The sequence below is a fragment of the Berghia stephanieae genome, chromosome 13, assembly GCF_034508935.2.
Source record: "Berghia stephanieae isolate SIO BIC M18660-M18661 chromosome 13, UCSD_Bste_1.3, whole genome shotgun sequence".
Taxonomy (NCBI): Eukaryota; Metazoa; Mollusca; class Gastropoda; order Nudibranchia; family Aeolidiidae; genus Berghia; species Berghia stephanieae.
This window is the reverse complement of record NC_088372.1, coordinates 9,437,145-9,463,430: the sequence shown is the minus strand read 5'-3', so window position 1 is coordinate 9,463,430 and position 26,286 is coordinate 9,437,145. Positions and strand designations below refer to the sequence as shown.

At 37.8% G+C, this 26,286-nt stretch overlaps 1 protein-coding gene across 1 annotated transcript in view; it reads left to right on the top strand.

Moving 5' to 3' along the window:
* Positions 1 to 5,756: 5,756 nt before the first annotated feature.
* The window catches only part of LOC144959190 (caspase-8-like), a 31,884-nt gene continuing 11,354 nt past the window's right edge, over positions 5,757 to 26,286 (top strand). Inside the window, exons 1-7 of the mRNA XM_078891734.1 lie at positions 5,757 to 6,771; positions 12,447 to 12,616; positions 13,663 to 13,730; positions 16,014 to 16,182; positions 17,308 to 17,451; positions 20,488 to 20,574; positions 23,232 to 23,330. Of these exons, the coding sequence (XP_078747860.1) occupies positions 6,410 to 6,771; positions 12,447 to 12,616; positions 13,663 to 13,730; positions 16,014 to 16,182; positions 17,308 to 17,451; positions 20,488 to 20,574; positions 23,232 to 23,330 (1,099 nt within the window). The 5' untranslated portion in view covers positions 5,757 to 6,409. The remainder of the gene's footprint in view (positions 6,772 to 12,446; positions 12,617 to 13,662; positions 13,731 to 16,013; positions 16,183 to 17,307; positions 17,452 to 20,487; positions 20,575 to 23,231; positions 23,331 to 26,286) is intronic.

The window sequence follows — 26,286 nt, the reverse complement described above, 5'->3', positions numbered from 1 at the left end:
ATCACTGATAACAAAAATCATCAAACGCCAAATGGAATTTTTAGGACACATTATCCGCCACCCTGGTTTGGAAATACTCGCCTTGACTGGAAAGATGAATGGAAAAAGAATAAGAGGAAGACAAAGAATAACGTATTTGAAAGGGATAAGAACTTGGACAGATGAAGCTGAGAAAGGTGGCGCTGCTTTAATAGAATTGGCAAGAGATAGATCAGCTTGGCGGAAGATGACCTCCGACGTCTGCTTCAGATATGGAACTACATGAGATGAGATTCTTATTATTATTTATTATTATCATCATTATTATGATTATTATTATTATCATTATTATTATTATTATTATTATTATTATTATTATTATTATTATTATTATTATTATTATTATTATTATTATTATTATTATTATTATTATTATTATTATTATTATTATTATTATTGTTATCAACATCATCATCATCATGATCATCATCATTATTATTATTATTATTATTATTATTATTATTATTATTATTATTATTATTATTATTAATATTATTATTATTATTATTATTATTATTATTATTATTATTATTATTATTATTATTATTATTATTATTATTATTATTATTATTATTATTATTATTATTATCAACATCATCATCATCATCATCATCATTATCATCATCATTATTAGTATTATTATTATTATTATTATTATTATTATTATTATTATTATTATTATTATTATTATTATTATTATTATTATTATTATTTATTATTATTATTATTTATTATTATTATTATTATTATTATTATTATTATTATTATTATTATTATTATTATTATTATTATTATTATTATTATTATTATTATTATTATTATTATTATATTATTATTATTATTATTATTTATTATTACCATTATCATTATTATTATTATTATCATTATTTTTGTTATTATTATCATCAACATCATCATCATCATCATCATCATCATCATCATCATCATCATCATCATCATCATCATCATCATCATCTGTTTATTGTTATTATTATATATTATACTTTAAAAAAAAAACACTTGGATTTGTTAAATAAAACGAAATTTAATGAATTTGCCTCCTGTCTGTACTTGTCTCTCTTCTTTAGCGCGCGCGTGTGTGTATGCGTATGTGCGTGTCAGTCTTTGTATGTGTGTGCTTGTCTGCGTGTGCGTATGTATGAGGATCTTCGTGTAACCCTAATGATGAAGAGAACCGAGTGAGAACGAATCACGAACTGGCGGTCGAAAAACAATAACAAAGGCCAGAGTGAAAGTCCTCCTTCAGAGCCATTAGGCTCATAGAGCCGGAGTTTATCCCGGTTTCTATAGCGTAAAACGGACAATAGAAATTGCTTGCTTTCCTGTGGATAGGACGCTAGTCTATCACAAAGTACTTTCCGCCAGGTCTAACAGAACCAGCTACCCATTCACTGCTGGGTTTATCTTTAAAAAAAAAAAAAAAAAAAGGCTTTAAGAAATACCTCGCGAGATTCCAGAATTTGAGTGTTTTTGCCAAGATGGGGGACATTTAAATCAATCGATATTTGAGGGAAGAGTTTTCTGGCCAAATTTTTTAACGACGTATCTATTCAGAGTACGTATGTGAACTGGATGAATTCATCAACTGAGGTTTTTATTGATGCTATGGATTAAAGTAAAATACCACATCTGTCCGCCAGATGAAACGTACTTATCCACAAAACTGTAATTTTAAATATTTATAGAGGGATCGAAGATGACGTCACTCAAGTCTTTGTTATTGTTTTTCGCTTTTATGAGTAATTCTTACTAAACTGTATTAACCAGACTATAGATAGTTCGAAGATGACGTCACTCATGTCTTTGTTATTGTCTTTTGCCATCCGAAGTCATGAGTACTTCTCACTAAAGTGTATGAAGCAGACTAAACCTTCAAGGTTACACACAGTTTTGTGTGCTGACCAGTTTTACTTCCGGATGGCAATGTTATGAGCTTCTTAGCCAAGCGCATACTATCTATAAACGTTCATGGTTACACACATTTTTGTGTGTTTGCCAGTTATACTATCGGATGGCAATGTTGTGAACTTCTGAGCCAAGTGCATACTATCTAAATTTATACTGATTAGTGTAACAGGAACGAAATTGACACCACTCAGCTCTTTGTTATTGTGTTTTCGCCAGGCATTATTTTATGATTAGTTCTCACTAAATTGTATTAATTAGGCCATAACCCTTCACGGGTACGCACGGTTTATGTGTGTTGGTACGTTATATCCGGCTGGCGGAAGTTATACGTATTTTAGCTAAATGCATAGCATCAATACAGAAAACTGTATATAATCTTAAAGGGTTGTATTAATGGGATTCGTGGTACTATTATATTTTAGTGAAAACTGAAACAGCCAACTGGCGGTCTAAATACAACAAGAAAGAGCCGGGTGACGTCAGCTTCATTCATTCTCTAGTCTGATCGTTGCCTTCATGAACTGATCGCCTGACACAAAAACTTGTATCGTGAAGTCATGCTTAGGTTGGTGCACCCCCCCCCCCCCCTTCTTGTGAGAGTCGTGCTTAGTGCTCAAGGAAACAAACTATGATCCTATAGATAGTATGCAGATGACGTCACTCAGGCCTTTGTTATTGTTTCTGCCATCCGCGTTTGTGAGTTGTTCTCACTAATCTGTATTAACCAGACTATAAAATTTCATGGTTACACAGAGTTTTTGTGTTGGTCCGTTATACTTCCGGATGGCAATATTGTGAACTCCTTGGCCAACCGCATTCTCAGACTATCAAAGTTCATGGTTACACAGAGTTTGTGTGTTGGTCCGTTATACTTCCTCTCACTAATCTGTATTAACCAGACTATAACAGTTCATGGTTACACAGAGTTTTTGTGTTGGTCCGTTATACTTCCGGATGGCAATATTGTGAACTCCTTGGCCAACCGCATTCTCAGACTATCAAAGTTCATGGTTACACAGAGTTTGTGTGTTGGTCCGTTATACTTCCGGATGGCAATGTTGTGAACTCCTTGGCCAAGCGCATTCTATCTATAGATAGTGAACTCCTTGGCCAAGCGCATTCTATCTATAGATAGAATGCGGTTGGCCAAGGAGTTCACAACATTGCCATCCGGAAGTATAACGGACCAACACACAAACTATGTGTAACCATGAACTTTTATAGTCTGGTTAATACAGATTAGTGAGAACAACTCACAAACGCGGATGGCAAAAACAATAACAAAGGCCTGAGTGACGTCATCTGCATACTATCTATAGATAGTTCGAAGATGACGTAACTCAGGTCTTTGTTATTGTTTTTGCCATCCGCGTTTTATGAGTAATGCTCACTGAACTGTATTTACCTGGCTCTAAACGTTCATGGATACACACAGTTTTGTGTGTTGGTCCAAAATACTTCCGGATGGCAATGTTATGAGCTTCTTAGCCAAGCGCATACTATCTATTGGTTGAACTATGCTATGCGCTTAGCTTAAAAAAGAAAAAGAAAAAGAGGAAACAAAAAACAAAAACAAAACAAACAACAACATCCGCAGTGGGATATAGATAGAACGTATTTGACGACACTCAGGTCTCTGTTATCGTTTTTAGCCAGCCATTTTAAAGTATATTTCTCACTACATTGTATTAATCAGACTATGAACATTTAAGCCGGGACAGCGATATTAAATAGATAGAACGAAATTGACGTCACTCAGGCCTTTGTTATTGTTTTTTTGCCATCCACGTTTATGAGTAATTCTCACTAAACTGTATTTTCCAGACTATAAAAGTTCATGGTTACACATAGTTTTGTGTGTTGGTCCGTTATACTTCCGATGGCAATGTTGTGATCTTCTTAGCCAAGCGCATACTATCTATAGATAGAATGAAATTGACGTCACCTGGGTCTTTTTTATTGTTTTGTGTTTTTTTCCATCCCTGTTTATGAGAAATGCTCACAAAACTGTATAGATAGAATGCACTTGGCCAAGGAATTCACAACATTGCCATCCGGAAGTATAACAGACCAACACACAAACTCTGTGTAACCATGAACTTTTATAGTCTGGTTAATACAGTTTAGTGAGAACAACTCACAAACGCGGATGGCAAAAACAATAACAAAGACCTGAGTGACGTCATCTGCATACTATCTATTAACCAGACTATAAACGTTGAAGGTTACACATAGTTTTGTGTGTTGGTCCGTTATAGATAGTATGCAGATGACGTCACTCAGGCCTTTGTTATTGTTTTTGCCATCCGCGTTTGTGAGTTGTTCTCACTAAACTGTATTAACCAGACTATAAAAGTTCATGGTTACACAGAGTTTGTGTGTTGGTCCGTTATACTTCCGGATGGCAATGTTGTGAACTCCTTGGCCAAGCGCACACTATCTATACTTCCAGATGGCAATGTTATGAGCTTCTAAACCTCATGGCCCGACACTGATAAAAAAATGTCATCAAAAGACAAGTCTTTGGCAACAAAAGAAAACAAATCGTGAGTTGTATTCAATGGTTCAACCAATGGGATCACTTGTTTCCTTGAGCTCTACTAACGACAACTCACTGGACGCTGCACAAACCTAAAAATGACGTCAAATTGTAAGTCCTAGAGGGTTCTAGCGTAGCCATCGTTAACTGACACTAGAAACGTAGCTATCGTTATATAGATAGTATGCGCTTGGCTAAGAAGCTTATAACATTGCCATCCGGAAGTATAACGGACCAACACACAAAACTGTGTGTATCCATGAACGTTTATAGTCGGGTTAATACAGTTCAGTGAGCATTACTCATAAACGCGGATGGCAAAAAACAATAACAAAGACCTGAGTGACGTCATCTGCATACTATCTATATTATAGCCTGACACTGAAATCCAAAAGGACTGGCAGTTTGACGTCATTAGTGAGTTGTCGTTAGTAGAGCTCATGGAAACAAGTCATTTCATTGGTTGAACTATTGAATTCAACTCACGATTTGTTTTCTTTTGTAGCAAAAGACTGGCATTTTGACGTCATTTTTTGGTCAGTGTCAGGCTTTTACTTTACGAAGGCCACGCTAGAAAACACTAGGACTTATAGTTTGACGTCATTTTTCAGGTTTGATGATAATGGTGATGATGATGATGATGATGATGATGATGATGATGATGATGATGATGATGATGATGATGATGATGATGATGATAACCATTCAGCTCTCATGAATAATTCTGGAAGTTCCATTCCGTCCTCAAGCTACTTTGCAGTACTTTACCTATTAAATGCACCGCTTTCTTCGGACTGTTATACTTCAACCCAACGAGTATACATCATTGCCGCTACCAAGCTACAACTAATGGTGTATACGGAAAAGTAGAAATTGGTAGGGGATGCCTGAAGCCGGTGATCGTGAAAATACTAACGAAAGAGTGAAAATGGAGAAGCTTCGTATGGGAACAAAACAGACAATGGACGTTTCGGGTACAAACTCTTCGTCAGCACAACAATATACAAAGGTCCTGGACTGTGGTCTATTGGCTACTGGCACCCACCTTTGTCTCCGCTCATTGGTACAGAATCTGGGGAGTTTATCTCATAGTTCATATGGAGTGAAGTTCAATCCCCTAAGAATCGTATACTCTCTAAGTGGACCCCATATGGTCATTGATCGGCGACTTAAACATGACAGAAGCGACGACTAAAATTCAATCCGGAGTCAGTTAATTGAAGAACACCAAATTCTAAATATAGAATTTTTTCTTGTTGGGGAAAACCATTTTTTCGTGGTGGGGAAACGGTAAACTATTTATTAATTTTAAAAAATTGAATTAAAACAAAAGATTTTAAAGACAAAAAAGTTCCATGCTTTGGTGCTTAAATAACATATGTGTATACATATCTTATTCTTAAGCATATATTGAAAGGAACGAAGAAAAGAAATCAGCAACAAAAGTTCCTTGTTGAAACAAATTTCCGGGAATTGAGTTGGCTTCCGGAGGTAGGCAAAACAAAATAATCTGTATGCTTCAATGACTATTTGACTGGAAATCAGAAGGCTTAAAAAAAGTGAGCTAAACTGAAAATTTTTTTTATAGTGGACCAGTATAGAAGTCTATGACAATCAATGTTTCGGCAAAAGTAAAACAACTTTTCCTCAAAACAGATCTCCTCGCCTCACGATCACAATCTCAGGCATTCTTACCGCGGTTACCGACTTATCTCAATCTCATCGGAAGAAGGGTCAGATTAAGACCACGTTGAATTCAACATCTACCTATCAAAATTCTACCAAAAAAAAAGAAAAGAAAAAAAACTATAATGTTTATGTTTCTTTACTTTACTGTAAACCAGGAATTGTAACATTTAGAAGAGAGCTTGCCAACTAGGGACCGCAAGACGAGAGGGAAGAATGACAGACTTTCATAAACTTTTATTGGAAATTGACGGTGAGCTCAAAGAGGACAATCTGGAAAGTTTAAAGTTTTTATGTCTACCATTCACAAAGCGAAGATCGACCTCAAGAGTTACCTCAGGGCTCGAACTTTTTGAAATCCTTGAAAATAATGGTCTAATCACAAGAGACAATCTATCTTATTTGTACGGAATGCTGCGCACTATAGGACGGAGAGATCTGAGCGATTTAATAGAAACTAAATCAAACATCCAAGTGGACGGTAGCCCGGAGTGCTTACGCTGCAATGAGTTCAAATTAATTGAAATTTTGTTTGAACTAAGTGAAGACATGGTTCCCGAGAATATTTCGTCTTTAAGGTGAGGATTTTTTATTTTTAAGGCTAAGGTCTACTTCGTAAATTTTATTCCTGATAAATTCCACCTTCTTAAAGTTATCAACCCTAGTTGAGGCAAAAGAACTTTGGTAAAAGTTAAAACATCTATGATGATATTAGAGAGCAGGGGAAAGGGGTGGGGGGGGGGGGGTGCATGAAGCCTGTGATCATAAAAATATTATTGAAAAATTGAAAATAGAAAGGCTCAGGAGTGATAAAACAGTCCAAACAATATATTTTGGATGTAAAACCATTTTTTACCATCCACCGAGAAGTACACTCGCTACACAATTTTCTCTACATTTTGTTTATTTTTTTTCAATATTCCTTTGTTTTTGATTTGCTGACGAAGGTTTTGAACCCAGAGCGTCCATTGTTTGTACTGTTCCCATCTGAAGCCTTTTCCACATTGATATTATTCTGACCAGAGATATAATTTTTTTTTATCATGGGCTTGGCACTGTCATGTGATGAGATATTCATAACATCATGACAAACAATTCATTTGATGCTTTGCATGCAGCTAAATTGTACACAGCATCCACCAGCCAGATTTAATGTACCGACACACACAATTATTAGTAACCTTGAATGTTTATAGACTGATGAATTCATTGAGAACTAATCTTAAAAATTGCTGTCGAAAGACATTAACAAAGGGCTGAGTGATGTCAGTTTTGTACCTTCTATTGTGAGATGGCTGTCTCGTTTGTATTATTCACAACAAAGTCAAGCAATGTTGTGTTCAGTGACTAAATGGTTGACAATGGTCACAAAAACTTAGGCCCTCGTGTTGTGTTTCTATTTGGTCTTGTGGTATGACACTTACTTTCAGATCGAAAGGTCCTGGGTTTGAGCCTCGCACGGCACATAGAAAAGACTCTTTACTCACATTCTCTCACCGTACTCAGATGTAAAATGATTACTTGGCTTTTAATAGCATTGTCTCTGTCGGAAGAAGTTGTAATGTTGCCAAACAGGCGTCATGTCTCGTTCTATATGTTATGTGTTGCTGTTGGTCAGGGACCCTTTGGAAAGTGCTTTGAGCAGGTTTAGTGGATATTGCGCTATATAAAAGCTCAAGTTTTTTTTTTAGCTCATGGTTTCAAGGCATTTTACACTCTCAACTCAGATGTGATTGAGGACCTGGCAATACACAGGTTAAAAAAAAAAAAAATTCCCTTTATACATCCCAAAGGGGAAATTTGTCGTTCGATTCTAAGGGAAGACTGGAATAACCCAGGAGTCAGCTGCAGTGCAGTGCCGTACTCACCCATCTCGGGTATTCCAAATTGGTACCTTTCAGGTATGAAGCAAATATCATAATGCTGGACCACCGTGCCCAATGATGGATAAAGGGTGTTCAGCAGGTGACTTATCATTTAGGAAATTTAAAAATAGATTTGAAAAACACATTTAGCGTCATAAACCAATCATCATCATCTTAGTCTTCTTCTTCTTCTACTTCTTCTTCTTCTTCTTCTTCTTCTTCTTCTTCTTCTTCTTCTTCTTCTTCTTCTTCTTCTTCTTCTTCTTCTTCTTCTTCTTCTTTCTTTCAGCTTATCCCGCATTTTCCAGGGTTTCCAAAATGAATGCCACATCCCCATGCATCTCGGTTCATAGCATCATCTTCCTCCAGGCCCAGTTCTTTCATAATATCATCCTTTATTCCATCCATCCATCCATTCTTCCTGTGCCCCCTTTTTCTCTTTCCTGCTAATTGTATGTCCAATACTTTCCTTCCCACATACTCCCTCTCCCGTCTCTTTACATATCTGAACCATTTCAATCTATCTTCTCCTATCTTAATTGATACATTCTTCACTTCAGTCAATCTTCGAATTCGTTCATTTCTCACTTTTCTCATAAACCAATGAAAATGCTATATTTATGTTCAAATGTGTTTGTAATTTACATTGTTTTGAAGACATGATGTTCCTTATTGATTACCTAAGCAAAAAATATTAGTCATGCCTGCCTTCTTGATTCTACATCCTGGTAAAAAAACACAATGCGCACCTTGGTTACAACAAAATGTACAGGATTGGAGGTAAATGTTCGTTATAACCAAGATTTTGTTGAATTGGAGGTGTCAATTTTGACATTAATACAAGGGCTGTCACTGTGTAAGTACTGTATTTTGAGTTGGTAAAAATATATGGATTACTCTCCTTGCCCCATTGCTGCAAGCAGGACACTTGGATGATTGACCCTTAACCCCCTCCTTACCACCCATAGGAAAATCGTCACATTCGTTACGATGCAGCCAACAATTTTCTTATTCTGATTATATTTAGCTATATTTTTAGCTATAAAAACTCGACACTGGGTTGCAGAGCTCATTTTTCTCAACAAAATATAGAATATGCTCGTCGCTTTTCTGTATGAAAAAAATCTATTTTAGTGTTGGGCGAGTATGAAGTTTAGGGTAAAATTCTGAAAATAGCTAGTAAGGAGAGAGTTAACCCCTGATTGACTAAGTTATTGAGTTTAAATTATAGGATTTTTTTTTCTCCCCACCTTTACTCATACTGGCTTACTTCAAAATTGAAAAATTAGTAATCTTTAGGAAACAAAAATTGTAACCACTAAAGTCAACTTTAATAATCATCAATTTACCCTCACAATGATTAAATGACACTTCGAAAGCCTTAAAATTCTGTATTCCGGCATCAAATTTCATTTCAATAAATTTTAATGACTTAGATATGCTCATGAACTCTTAAAATTGGAGCCAACATTTTGTAGTTCTACGATTTCTTCATAATAGTAAGCGGGTGTGCCTTGAACTCATCTCCACCGTACTCACCCATCTCCTCCGTACTCACCCATCTCCACCATATTCACCCATCTCCACCGTATTCACCCATCTCCACCGTACTCACCCACCTCCACCATATTCACCCATCTCCTCCGTACTCACCCATCTCCACCGTATTCACCCATCTCCACCGTACTCACCCATCTCCTCCGTACTCACCCATCTCCACCGTATTCACCCATCTCCACCGTACTCACCCATCTCCACGGTACTCACCCATCTCCTCCGTACTCACCCATCTCCACCGTATTCACCCATCTCCACCGTACACACCCATCTCCTCTGTACTCACCCATCTCCACCGTACTCACCCATCTCCACCGTATTCACCCATCTCATCCGTACACACCCATCTCCTCTGTACTCACCCATCTCCTCTGTACACACCCATCTCCTCCGTACTCACCCATCTCCTCCGTACTCACCCATCTCCTCCGTACTCACCCATCTCCTCCGTACTCACCCATCTCCTCCGTACTCACCCATCTCCTCCGTACTCACCCATCTCCACCGTACACACCCATCTCCTCCGTACACACCCATCTCCACCGTATTCACCCATCTCCACCGTACTCACCCATCTCATCCGTACTCACCCATCTCCACCGTATTCACCCATCTCCTCTGTACTCACCCATCTCCTCCGTACTCACCCATCTCCACCGTACTCACCCATCTCCACCGTACTCACCCATCTCCTCCGTACACACCCATCTCCTCTGTACTCACCCATCTCCACCGTATTCACCCATCTCCTCCGTACTCACCCATCTCCTCCATACACACCCATCTCCTCTGTACTCACCCATCTCCACCGTACTCACCCATCTCCTCCGTACACACCCATCTCCACCGTACTCACCCATCTCCTCCGTACTCACCCATCTCCACCGTACTCACCCATCTCCACCGTACTCACCCATCTCCACCGTACTCACCCATCTCCACCGTACTCACCCTTCTCCTCCGTACACACCCATCTCCACCGTACTCACCCATCTCCACCGTACTCACCCATCTCCACCGTACTCACCCATCTCCACCGTATTCACCCATCTCCTCCGTACACACCTATCTCCACCGTACTCACCCATCTCCACCGTACTCTTCCCCGTACTCACCCATCTCCACCGTACTCACCCATCTCTTCCGTACACACCCATCTCCACCTTTACCCCATCTCCACCGTACACACCCATCTCCACCATACTCACCCATCTCCACCGTACACACCCATCTCCACCGTACACACCCATCTCCACCATACTCACCCATCTCCACTGTACACACCCATCCCCACCTTTACCCCATCTCCACCGTACACACCCATCTCCACCATACTCACCCATCTCCACTTTACACACCCTTCCCCACCTTTACCCCATCTCCACCGTACACACCCATCTCTACCATACTCACCCATTTCCACTGTACACACCCATCCCCACCTTTACCCCATCTCCACCGTACACACCCATCTCCACCATACTCACCCATCCCCACCTTTACCCCATCTCCACCGTACACACCCATCTCCACCATACTCACCCATCTCCACTGTACACACCCATCCCCACCTTTACCCATTTCCACTGTACACACCCATCCCCACCTTTACCCCATCTCCACCGTACACACCCATCCCCACCTTTACCTCATCTCCACTGTACACACCCATCCCCACCTTTACCCCATCTCCACCGTACACACCCATCCCCACCTTTACCCCATCTCCACCGTACACACCCATCCCCACCTTTACCTCATCTCCACTGTACACACCCATCCCCACCTTTACCCCATCTCCACCGTACACACCCATACCCACCTTTACCTCATCTCCAACGTACACACCCATCCCCACCTTTACCCCATCTCCACCGTACACATCCATCTTCACCTTTACCCCATCTCCACTGTACACACCCATCCCCACCTTTACCCCATCTCCACCGTACACATCCATCTTCACCTTTACCCCATCTCCACTGTACACACCCATCTTCACCTTTACCCCATCTCCACCGTACACACCCATCCCCACCTTTACTCCATCTCTACTGTACACACCCATCTTCACCTTTACCCCATCTCCACTGTACACACCCAACCAACCATTAGCACACATCCACATCAAGTGAGACAAAATCATACCATTGCAACATGACTCTTACTCTAAGTGTCTCTGCCAATGGCACTGAGTCGCACCTCACAGGCAATAAACAAACACTTAAACACACGCACGGCTCCTATCCATATGTCCTCTGCACTCATTTTTAGTGTGTAATAATGTGAAATAGTCAACACGACAATGGCTGTATGTAATAAAGCTCATTGAGTTGGACAGCATTGCAATTTAAAACGAACACTGATAGCCTTTTCTTCATTTGCCTTTTGCAGTTTCGAATACTTTGTTGTAGCCAAGATGTGTGATTATGAGCTTAGTTGAATGTGAGGTGGATTTAGTTGTGCCAAATAAAGAACCCCCCCCCGAGTTTACGCTAGATCTGAAGTTGCCGTATCCGAGGTTCAGAGTAATTTGTTGTTCAGTGATTAGACCAAACTGTACTTATTGTTATGTACTCACTGATTGGAAGTACTCTCAAACAAACACAAAATATTACCTATTTCAAAAATGTTGAAACAAGGCCACAATTTTTTTTGGTTATCAGACCTGCTTATATGTGCTTGTAGGATTTGACCAATGGATTTGCCTTTAAAAGAAAAATTATAAGATAGGTTTAAAAAAAAAAATTATTAAAAAGAAATATTTGGGGAAGCAATCTTTAGATTCCATTTTGATTATTCTCTTCTCTCTCTTTTTTTTTCACCACAAGGTATTTATTTGCTTCCATCCCACGAGGCAAACGAATCTCAACTGGCATTGAACTTTTCTCTGCCTTGATTGATCGTGACCTGCTGGGGCCCAGAAACTTACAACCCTTGATTGACAACCTCACAGCAATCGGCAGAAAAGATTTGACTCTCAAATTGAAGGATTTCAAGGGTAATATTTTCTTATAGTTAGATTCTTACTCATCGCATGCGTTTGTATAAGATTTATGGCTTTATGATCTAGTAGTATGACCCTCTTATCGTCTTATGGTATGACACTTTTGTTGTCAAGTAGTATGACACTCTTGTGGTTGAGTGGTATGACACTCTTGTGATCGTGTGGTTACAGTTACTGACACAATCAGTCAGATGGTGAAAAGGTTTGAACTGAGATATTGCCAAGTTTAATTAGAAGGTCAATTTTTTTTATCAAAAATGACTTCATGTCATAAATGATTAAATCAAACCTTTTTGTACATCTTCGGGGAATAAAAAAGCTAAATTTCACTTCTAAATATTTTTTACAGCTACTCAAGTTCAAAAAGTATGAAATTTGAGAAAATTTGCTGGGTACCTTTCCCATACATCTGACCATAACTTCATGAAAAATCACCCGATTAAATTCAAATAAATATTAAAATGCTCTGGGGAAAAATGCAAATCCAACATTTTCACCTTCCGACTGATTATATCATGCACTGACACATTTACTATTACTAAATTACTAGATGATTATCTGTTTATTCGTGGGTTAGAAAATGTACAGATAAGATCCAAATCTAGTTGCAAGACATGCTCCTTTGATCTATGTAAATATAATTTGGAATTACCTCCCTTGTCTTAGTCATTCTTTTGTTTGATAGTCTATAAATCAATTACATTCAGACCTTTAAAATGTCAGAGAGAGAGAGTGAGAGAGAGAGAGAGAGAGAGAGAGAGAGAGAGAGAGAGAGAGAGAGAGAGAGAGAGAGAGAGAGAGAGAGACAGAGAGAGAGACAGAGAGAGAAAGACAGAGAGAGCGAGAGAGAGAGAGAGAGAGAGAGAGAGAGAGAGAGAGAGAGCGAGAGAGAGAGAGAGAGAGAGAGAGAGAGACAGATATATATATATATATATATATATATATATATATATATATATATATGTCCATTTTAAATTCTGTCAGCTACTTCTATCTTTTTATCTCACCAAAATTCTAGTGTTTTGTTTCTCTATGGACAGATATAATGGAAGGTCAGGTTTTGGCACAGGGAAGTGAAATACCGGACTGCCTTAAGGCTGCTCAAGAGGTAAGTTGTTGTAAAATGATTAATTAAAAACCGGATTTGACTTGCCCAAGGCCACACAACGCAGCAGGTATTAGAATTCAGTACCTTTAGGGCACGAAGCAAAGAACGTACTGCTGAGCCACGCTGTCCCATTTGGCTTTTAAAAAAAATGAAAATGGCAGACATTTTTAGGCATTTCTACCATCCTTTGTGAAAAAACCTAGACGTTCGGGGAACTCATCTCCTGCATGCATTCGGTTTTTACTAAACAAAAAATTTTGACTTGTAGAATCTTCACAACAAAGATAATTCTAAGGTCAAACGTTTTATTCAGGCCAGTAAATTTGCCGGCAATTTCACTCCGTTGGAAAAAAAAAAAAAAAGAAAGAAATTTTCATTTTGTCATCACACAGCCTATTGAATTGGTAAAATTCTAAGAAAATATTCTGGGAAATGGGGATCTTTGCTCATGTTTTATTGAAAAAGCTTTGACTTCAGGGGGATGTTGTTCCCCTGACCTCCTACCAGGGCTCCGCCTAGACCCGGACCCAAATGTCTCGCGGATTTTCAGGCAATTTTCAGGGTTGCAGATGGAGGCCTGGTTTCATGGGTAGGGTTACTGGTATAATATAAATGTCATGGGTAGGGTTATTGATATAATATAAATGTCATGGGTAGGGTTACTGGTATAATATAAATGTCATGGGTAAGGTTATTGGTATAATATAAATGTCATGGGTAGGGTTACTGGTATAATATAAATGGCATGGGTAGGGTTATTGGTATAATATAAATGTCATGGGTAGGGTTATTGGTATAATATAAATGTCATGGGTAGGGTTATTGGTATAATATAAATGTCATGGGTAGGGTTATTGGTATAATATAAATGGCATGGGTAGGGTTACTGGTATAATATAAATGGCATGGGTAGGGTTACTGGTATAATATAAATGTCATGGGTAGGGTTACTGGTATAATATAAATGGCATGGGTAGGGTTACTGGTATAATATAAATGGCATGGGTAGGGTTACTGGTATAATATAAATGGCATGCGTAGGGTTACTGGTATAATATAAATGTCATGGGTAGGGTTACTGGTATAATATAAATGTCATGGGTAGGGTTACTGGTATAATATAAATGTCATGGGTAGGGTTACTGGTATAATATATATGTCATGGGTAGGGTTACTGGTATAATATAAATGGCATGGGTAGGGTTACTGGTATAATGTAAATGGCATGGGTAGGGTTATTGGTATAATATAAATGTCATGGGTGGGGTTATTGGTATAATATAAATGTCATGGGTGGGCTATTGGTATAATATAAATGTTTTCTTGAATTCTGAAGTTTTATATTCCAATAATAAGAAATGAAGTGAGAGGAGAGACAGAAATATTTCATCAAATAAGGCGATGACGCTATTCTTTACACCAAGCGGACATAACAAACACAAAGGCAGACCCACAACAAGCATAATATACAGCACGATAAATAAAGACCTCAAGGGCCTCGATGACCCAACAAGAACTGAGATGCGAAAAGGATTTAGATAGAATACCCAAGATCCATTGCAGCAGACCGTCATCAGTGGAAAAAACTCACTCAACAAATCAGAGAAGCTGCCAAAGCATCCCAGTCTGAAGATTAGGAGGCGATTGACATTATCATCATCATCATTATTGTCATCATCATCATCATCATCACCATCATCATCATCATCATCATCATCATCATCATCATCATCATCATCATCATCATCATCATCATATTGTCATCATCATTATTGTCATCATCATCATCATCATCATCATCATCATCATCATCATCATCATCATCATCATCATCATCATCATCATCATCATCATCATTATTGTCATCATCATCATCATAATCATAAGCATCATCATCATCATCATCATTATTGTCATCATCATCATTGGCATCATCATCATCATCATCATCATCATCATCATCATCATCATCATCATCATCATCATTATTGTCATCATCATCATCATCATCATCATCATCATCATCATCATCATTATTGTCATCATCATCATCATAATCATCATCATCATCATTATTGTCATCATCAAATCATCATCATCATAATCATCATCATCATCATCATCATCATCATCATCATCATCATCATCATCATCATCATTATCATCATCATCATCATCATTATTGTCATCGTCATCATCATAATTATCATCATCATCATCATCATCATCACCATCATCATCATCCAGTCTTCTCACCATCCCGACATCATCATATTTTCCCAGGTCAAACACCCAGTCATGGTTTCGGATGCCTCCTATTCCTACTCCTCCTCTTCCTCCTCATCATTTTCTTCATCATTGTTGTTGTCATCGTCATCAACTTTCAAGGAAACGCAGTGCAAATCCGCAGTCAACTACTACAGTGATGATTTGATGAATAGGCTGAGTTCTGGTAAGGAAACACGAGGCTACTTGAAACATCTAATGGCAGAGTTGCTAACTATATGCCAAATGGAATATTGTTACACTTAAAAAAAAAGACTTGAGCTTTTATATAGCTCAATAAACATGCTCAAAGCGCTTTACAAGGGGTCCCTGGCCAACAGTAACACTTAACGTTTGGGACGTGACATGAAGCCTGTTAGGCGTGATTAAATTTTTCTCCAACAGAGACAATGCTGTTAACGGCCAGGTACTCATTCTACACCTGAATACGGTGAGAGATTGATTGTGAGTAAAGAGCCTTTTCCAAGGACTCAACTATGCGCCAAGCGAGGCTCAAACCCAGGACCTTCTGATCCGAAAGTGAGCGTCATACCACTAGACCACATAGCCGCACATTTCTTCAAAACTACACCTTTTTTCTGTCAAAATTAAACCTTATTTTAGTTAAAATTACATCTTTTTTCCAGTCAAAATTACACATTTTTTCAGCCAAAATTACACAGTTTTTCAGTCAATATTACACATTTTTTCAGTCCAAATTACACCATTTTTTCTTTCCAAATTACACCTTTTCTTCAGTTGGGGTTGGTAGCTCTGCAGATACTCTTCTTTCCTTCCAACTTCCTCATTGTCATCAATTTTTGTTAAGCCTTTCTTTCTTATATTTTGTCCTATGAATTTTGCCTGTCTCCTTTTATCTTTCTCATCACCGTTCATGACTACTCTGCCATTTATCCACCAGTTCCTTATTTGCCTGTCTGTTTATGAGATGTTCAGCAATCTTCTTGAAATACTCTTCAACAGTCGTGACATCACTTCCTTCCTAATTACGCATGGTAACTTAGTAACATTGGCTCTAAACTATCGGAACAATGGCGGACGCCGTAAGAAATATTTCTCCAGCGAGCATAAAAGCGTATCCAGAGGGAAAAAAACCCATAAATTTTATAATGTTTTGACTTTTACACATTCTGATCACAAGGCATATGAAAAGTTCTAGCCAGCATGAAGAATAAAAAGTAAGGATTTTCTTTGTTTAGAACCAAGATGGCCACCGTTGCCGGGTGGCGTGACATCAGACTATTGAATCCAATTACAGATATGTGAACATTTGAAACATTTACTTTCTCAGTTGAAATTTCTGACAAAGGTCAAAATAGCAAAGGACTGGACAGTGATGATCATTGCTGCGATAATAAATCTACTGAAATGCCTTTGAAATCTGTGATGCAAGGAGGGAAAGCCAGCAAGTCTGAGAATCTCACCGTTCATTTGAGTAAGTACTGGAAACCAGAAGAAAAAGTCGTCCTTCAGAGCCATTAGGCTCAAGGAGCAGGAGTTTATCCCGGTTTTGATAGCATGAAACACACGATAGCAATTGCTTGTTACCCTTTGAATAGGATGCTAGTCTACAGCGAAGTACTTTCAACTAGATCTAACAGACCCAGCTACTCAATCAATGCTGGTTGGACAAGGAGGTCAGAAAGACAACACAGGGGTGTGAACAATAGAATTTACCTGTGTCCCCTTCTAGTGTCCATCAAGACAACACAGGGGTGTGAACAATAGAATTCACCTGTGTCCCCTTCTAGTGTCCATCAAGACAACACAGGGGTGTGAACAATAGAATTTACCTGTTTCGCCTTCTTGTTCTATTGTCCATCGTGACAACACAGGAGTGTGAACAATAAAATTTGCCTGTGTCCCCTTCTAGTGTCCATCATGACAACACAGGGGTGTGAACAATAGAGTTTACCTGTGTCCCTTTCTAGTGTCCATCATGACAACACAGGGGTGTGAACAATAGAATTTACCTGTGTCCCCTTCTAGTTCTAGTGTCCATCATGACAACACAGGGGTGTGAACAATAGAATTTACCTGTGTCCCCTTCTAGTGTCCATCATGACAACACAGGGGTGTGAACAATAGAATTTACCTGTGTCCCCTTCTAGTTCTAGTGTCCATCATGACAACACAGGGGTGTGAACAATAGAATTTACCTGTGTCCCCTTCTAGTGTCCATCAAGACAACACAGGGGTGTGAACAATAGAATTTACCTGTGTCGCCTTCTTGTTCTATTGTCCATCGTGACAACACAGGAGTGTGAACAATAAAATTTGCCTGTGTCCCCTTCTAGTGTCCATCATGACAACACAGGGGTGTGAACAATAGAATTTACCTGTGTCCCTTTCTAGTGTCCATCATGACAACACAGGAGTGTGAACAATAGAATTTGCCTGTGTCCCCTTCTAGTGCCCATCATGACAACACAGGGGTGTGAACAATAGAATTTACTTGTAACATTGAGCTTTTATATAGCGCAAAATCCACTAAGCGTGGTCAAAGCGCTTTTATAAACGGTCCCTGTCTAACAGTAACATTTAACATTTAGGACAAGACATGACGCCTGTAACTGCATGGCAATATTATAATTTTTTTCGGACACAGTCAACGCTGTTAAAGGCCATGTACTCATTTTACACCTGAGTACAGTGAATGAATGTGAGTAAAGAGCCTTTTCCAAGGACTCAACTATGCGCCGAGTGAGGCTCGAATCCAGGACCTTGCGATCCGAAAGCGAGTGTCATACCACTAGACCACATAGCTGCACCTGTACCCCTTGTCGGTGTCATCGACTGCTATCGCCGCGTCCATGGTCATGGATCAATGGCCAAGATGGTAGGCTATGTGGTCTAGTGGTATGACACTCGTTTTCGGATCGGAAGGTCCTGGGTTCGAGCCTCGCTCGGCGCATTGTTGAGTCCTTGGAAAAGACTCTTTACTCACATTCTCTCACTGTACTCAGATATAAAATGAGTACCTGGCCGTTAACAGAGTTGTCTTTGTCCGAAAAATTGTAATATCGTCTATCAAGCGTCATGGTCCGTCCTACATGTTAAATGTTGCTGTTGTCCAGGGACCCCTTGTAAAGAGCTTTGAGCACATTTAGTGGATATTGCGCTATATAAAAGCTCAATTTATTTTTATTTAATTTATTTAGGCTTGCAGGTAAACTGACCAATGGTGTGATCTGTAAAGAGTGATGGCTTTATTTGTTCGAGGCTTCTTCTTCTTCTTCTTCTTTCAGCTTATCCCATATTTTGCAGGGTTGCCATAATGAATGTCACATCTCCATGCACCTCGGTTCATCGCATCATCTTCCTCCCCTTCCTTCTTTTATTCATATTGTCCTTTACTCTCTGCAAACATCTAGTCTTTGGGCGTTCCTTTTTCCTCTTTCCCACTAATTGTTTGTTTGAGGGTGTCACCTACAAATGGTTTGTTATTTCAATGAGACAAATGGGTAGACAATGCTTTCCTAATCCATTGCTTACTTGAATGAATAAGGGTCTTTCATTGCATTTTTCATACTGTGTTTTATTGCTTATTTTTGTGGGCTATCATATATTCAGGACTCTTTTCAGTTGTTTTCTATGGAATCTGTCTAATCTTCGGTTCCAGTCAGTGCCCATTTCCGCAGTTATATCTCCGCATGGATTTTACCAGGGTTGTGTATAATTTTATTTTAAAGTTCATTTTTATGTTATCTTTTCTAATCCATATATGTAATAACTTATCTAGTGCAGCCTTTGATTAACTTTTTCTTCTTTCTACATCTTCCTTGTCTCCTATAATACAATATGACTGAAAGAAGGAAGAGGAGGAAGATGATGCGATGAACTGAGGTGCATGGAGATGTGACATTCATTATGCAACCCTTATGAATGGCAAATATGTTAGATTTGTCTTGTTTGTTTTTCATAAAGACGTGAAATGTCACTGTCTGATAAACGTTGTTGCAATAACTGACATGCCAAGTGATTGTGACAAGATTTAAACAATGATCAAGACAGTTGGTATAAAACTTGTCGCATTGATAACCAATCATCCATTCTACATATCTTGGACAATTCATCAATGAACATGGCTTTCATTAGAACTTGCATTGCCAGTCCCAAGTCTGGATAAATGCAGAATGGACTTTGGTATATCTGAAAAATTGTTCATTTCATGGACGCCGCTTAATTGGGACGATTTGTCGGGAACTCAGCCATCCCAATAAATGGGGTTGGACTGTATTATTATTATTATTATTATTATTATTATTATTATTATTATTATTATTATTATTATTATTATTATTATTATTATTATTATTATTATTATTATTATTATTGTTATTATTATTATTTTTATTATTATTTATTATTATTATTATTATTATTATTATTATTATTATTATTATTATTATTATTATTATTATTATTATTATTATTATTATTATTATCTTTTTTTACAATTGCATGCCAGGTCCTTGTGAATCAGATGATTTGAATACAGAAACCCAAAGTGATAACTGTGACTTTCCACGATACAAGATGACGGCTACTCCTCGTGGTAAGTTTGTAGACAACACTCGATGAATGAATCAATGAATACCCCCCCCCCCTTCCAGATAAATGACTAAATAAATAAATAAACGTCACTTGTTCATAAGCAATTACAAGAATAAATGAATACCCTAAGTGTTTAGCCCCTATCATTTGACATAATATAAAGGATTTTTAGTAAATATAAATGCATCTACAACATTCATATATATATATATATATATATATATATATATATATATATATATATATATATATATATATATATATATATATATATATATATATATATATATATAAAACATTTCAAGTATAATTATGATTATTTAACTTCTAAAATATTGTTTCAAGCGTTAGCTCTCACCAGGAAGTGGAAGTGAAATGTTTATAAATAGCTCCTTTTATCAAAAAGTTGAGCACTATTATTTCATGGTTTTTGTTTTTATGATTTATATATATATATATATATATATATATATATATAATATATATATATAATATATATATATATATATATATATATATATATATATATATATATATATATATATATATTTGATGTATTCTGTATAGTGATTATATGTTAGTTAATGTATTGATATAGCACGAAAGATGTTAATCAAACTGTAAAAAATGAATTTCGTATTTTTTATCATCCATGAAAGATGTTATAATGAGTTTGAAAAAGAAAATGGCATGCATTGAAAGACTTTAGAGAATGTTTCCGATCACAGTTTCACAATTACAAAACCCTAATGACAATGTAAACAAACAAAATGGCCGCCAATGTCTGATAGTCATTGTGTGAAGAGATAATGGGATCCAACAGTTTCTCTCTGACAGGAACGTCAGGGAAATTAATGTGATACTGAGTAGGCTGCTAGAAGCTGTGGACTGTAAAAAGTAATTTTAAAAAATGAATATAACAGCTTTAAAAAAGATAAAAATATCCAAACACGGAACGTTTTGGGCTCAAAATCCTTCTATAGACAACAAAAAAAAAAACATTTGAAACATAAACTAATTACTTAATTCTAGATTGACGACAGAGACATTTTGTAGGTCCAGTTTCCAAGATTTTTCTTTAACAGAGAGGACCTACAAAATTTCTCTGTCGTCAATCTGGAATTTAATAATCTATTTATGCCTTTATTATTTTTTGTTGTTGGTTGAAGAAGGGTTTTGGCCCCGAAACGTTCCTTGTTTGGTATTTTGTTCTTTTTTTGAAGCTGTTATTCATTTTTGTTTATTACTTTTCAGGGAAATTAATTCAGTGTATAAATGCATGACCATTTTTGAAGTGCGTTTCACTGCTGGTGAAGTCATTGTGGACTTGTCTTAACATTCGGGTCCTGGGTTCGATTCCACATGGGGAATTTTTATTGTGCAGATGTGTGGTCTTGTGTTATGACACTCACTTTTGGATCGGAATGTCATGGGTTCGAGCTTCGCTTGGTGCCTAGTTAATCCTTGGAAAAGGCTCTTTACTCACATTCTGTCACCATTCTCAAGTGTAAAATGAGTACCTTGTCATAACACCGTTGCCCGTTGGAAACAAAATTGTAACATCACCTAACAGGCATCATGTCTCGTTTTACTTGTTGCTGTTGGTCAGGGACCTTTTGTAAAGCGCTTTGACTTTTGAGCACGTTTAATGGATAATGCGCTTTATAAAAGCTCAACTTTTTAAAAAAATGTCTTTGTAGACAATTTCAATTGATTGCTGTCAATGTAAAGCCCTTTCTTGGTTCTTGGTGCCTGTTTAGAAGAGGGAAAGTGCTCTAATAACTAGAGGCGCCTAAATGAGTCAATAAAATGGAGATAAAGATAAAGGGAGTAGATCTGACTCATGAATGAACAACACAAAACAAAACGACGTTTCGGCCTTTGGCCTTTTTCAAGTAAACACAAAATACATTCTGGGTGGGGTTCCTGACCTCCCATAGTGGGCAGGGAGGCACTTACTGCGTCTTCTATCCCCCTATATCTGTTTTCCAACATGCTTTCTGTCTTTGTCTTGGAATGAGATTACTTGGTTTTGTCCTGGCCCTGGCTGAGAGAGAAACAGTCAAATGTATAGTTATTGTTTTGGGAGATGATATTTTTTTCCTTGTAAATAATCTCTGTTATGTATTATTATATTTCTTGTTTTGAATTTATAGTGTAAGCATTTGAGTGTGTTCCTCTTAGTAGGGACCTGTGCTTGTGTCTAGATGAGACTTTTATGTGATCTCAATCTAAGTTAGTACATCGATGGTGTGCTCTTGGAAGCTATACCAATTCCCTATCTGTACTATTCCCCTTTGTCTTACCTTTTCTTGGGTGCTTTAATTGTAATTCTAAAACTTTTTACTATCCCATATTCTCCCTTTTTACTGGTGCTGATATGACCTAAATGTGTTGCAAGGGCCGTAAAACCCTTAAAAACAAACAAAACAAACAAAATACATATACATTTATATTAGATTGTAATAATTTACAAATTTTCCCCTATTTTATTATGGCAATCTAATATAAATATATATGTATTTTCTGTTTTCTTTAAAAAGGACAAAGGCCGAAACGTCATTTGTTTTGTGTTGTTCATTCATGAGTCAGATTTACTCCCTTTATCTTTATCCCCGTAAAGTTCTCTGATTAGTGCCATTTATTGTTTTCCCTCAGGTATCTGCCTGGTCATCAATAACAAAGACTTCACCCATGACCCCAATGATAAGGATGCCAAAATGCTGAGGCCCCGAAGGGGGTCAGACAAAGACACAGGTTTGCTTTAACTCACTCAATCCTAGAGATTTTTGCTACTTTTCAAAATTGAAAAAAAAAATGTATTAAAAATGAGCTTGTACATAGATAGTTTTAGTCAACTATCATTAACATGCAAAAACTAAAAACATTAGCTTTGATATTACACCTATAATTTGTCTCAGAAAAATGTAATAAATAGGCAAGGGTTAAAAGTAAACCGGGTAAACTACGTACTTATATAGTCGGTGTTAGTGTTGAGTGAGTTAAGCTTTACCCTTTTTGAATGGCAATTTTACAACATAACATAACACATCATATTTACGATTGTCAAAGATAATGAACAAAATTGAATAAAACGAGTTCTAAAAAGGACAAAATACCAAAATAGGAATGTTTTGGGCTCAGAACCCTTCTTCAGCCAATTGGAAAAACCATAAAAACATGAATACACAATATCACTTAAATTCCAGACGGATGGCAGAGAAAATAATTGACACAGCCGTGTGCAAGTAAAATGATCTTGAAATGTCATTTTGTTGTTTTTGTTTTTTTGGCTGAACAAGGGTTTTCAACCCAAAACATTCTGTGGTTTTTAATTTTGTTCTTCTTTGAAGCCGTTATCTTGCTTTCTGTTCATGACTCTTCACAGTTTACAGCTTCCAGCAGCATTGTATTACTTTGACTATATTAAGTGTTGTTTTTATTTTGACATTTAGAGCTCTCCAATCGTCAAAAAACCCAAAAACTATCCTCTGGCCACTTGTAGACTTGTCAGTTCAAAATGGTCGCAACAATTACATAAAAAGATTTTTTTTAAAATCCCCAAAACATCGAAACACTAAATGGACAATTTTGTGTCCGTCCGTTCGTTAGCTAGATAGATCTCAGAACTAAAAAAACTTCGATATTGGGGAAGCCTGGAGGGAATATTGGACAAATACCATGCCCAAGGGAGGTGGGGTAATCAAAGACCTAACAGAACTTATGCCAGACTTCAGGAACGGCAATTGAAAACAGTGGGTCACCTTAAACCGACTGTCAGGCCAGGGCAGGACTGCTGCAAACATGCATCGATGGGGTCTGAGGGAGTCAGCCGACTGTCCCCACTGTCAGGGAACGCCAGAGACAGCAGACCTCATAATTCTACACTGACCTGTGACGAGATTGGTGGAAGGTTTTGAGGCTGTCCTAAACTGCGATGACGAATTTAAAGACTGGCTGGAGACTTCCAGTGTGGAGATGTAGCCATACGCTAGTACTACTACCTCTACTACTACTACTACTACTACTACTACTACTACTACTACTACTACTACTACTACTACTACTACTACTACTACTACTACTACTACTACTACTACTACTACTACTACTACTACTACTACTACTATTACTACTACTACTACTATTACTAGTTAGCTAGATGTTGCTACAATTGGTTATTTCAAAATGAATACCCTGTGATGGCAAATGAGGCGATACGTGGTCCTGGTTGATGATAACGTTGCAAGGATAGAAATGTCAGGCTCCGTTCACTGTTTTTAATAGTCAAAAGATGAAATTGTCATGGTTCGGACACACTGTCCGCCATGACAATCTGTTCAAGACTGTCATGCAGGGCACTGTAGGGGGGACAGAGGAGAATAGGAAGACAGAAAAAAAAACTATGGCAAGACAACATCAAAGAGTGGACAGGGCTGGATCTCAATAGCTTAGTGGAAAAAGGTCAGAGACCGTGACGAATGGCGTAAGGTTGCGAAGTCTGTTTATTTTTAATGTATTGATTTTCAAAGGCATATATGACACGTCTCTCATCCCTTCATTCCAAATCTGCTCCACTCTGGAAATACTCATATTTAAAAATTTGGCCAGAAAACTCGTCTTTCAAATATCAATCGATTTAAATGACTCTAATCTTGGCAAAAGCTCTCAAACCTGGGAGTTCACCAAAGTCCTGGGTTTGAGAGTTTTTGCCAAGATGAGGGTCATTTAAATCGATTGATATTTAAAGGACGAGTTTTCTGGCCAAATGTTTAAATATGGGTTTTTCCAGAGTACGACAGAAGTCTGGTTTGGATGTCATAATATTTTAGCTGTTTCTGTTATTGACCGAGGGGTCCTGATAGCTCAGTTGGTAGAGCACTCGATTCTCAAGTAAAAGGATTCAGATTTTTTCCCAACCCCACCTCCCCCTTCCACCCAGCAGTGATTAGGTAGCTTGGTGAATTAGATCTGGTGGAAAGTACTTTGCGATAAACTAGCATCCAATCCAAAGTGCAACAAGCAATTGCTATTGTCTATTTCAAGATTAACTGTGGCTCCATAAGTCTAATAGCTGTGTAGGAGTTCTTTGAAAAAATAAAAAGTAAATTGAGCTTTTATAAAGCACAATATTCACTTAATGTGCTAAAAGCGCTTTACAGGGAGCCCCTGACCAACAGCAACATGTAACATATATAGAATGAGACATGGTGCCTGCTAGCCAATATTACAATTTTTTTTCCGACGGAGACAATGCTGTTAACGGCCAGGTACTCATTTTACACCTGGGTACGATGAGAGAATGTGAGTAAAGAGCCTTTTCCAAAGACTCAACATATTCCGAACGAGGCTTGAACTCAGGACCTTCCAATCCGAAAGCGAGTATCATACCACTAGACCACAGAGCCGCACATACACTTATTGTTTGCTGAAGAAGAGTTTTGAGCTCAAAACATTCAGTGTTTAGTGCACTGTTCTATTTTGAAACTGTTGTTTTCATTTTTGTACATTTCCTCTCACAATCCACAGCTTTTCTTGTACAGTTATGTGGTCTAGTGGTATGACACTCGCTTTTGGATTGGAAAGTCCGGGGGTCGAACCTCACTCAGTGTATAGTCGAGTCCTTGAAAAAGGCTCTTTTCTCACATTCTCTCACCGTATTCAGGTGTAAAATGAATACCTGGCCGTTAACAGCATTATCCCTGTCAGGAAA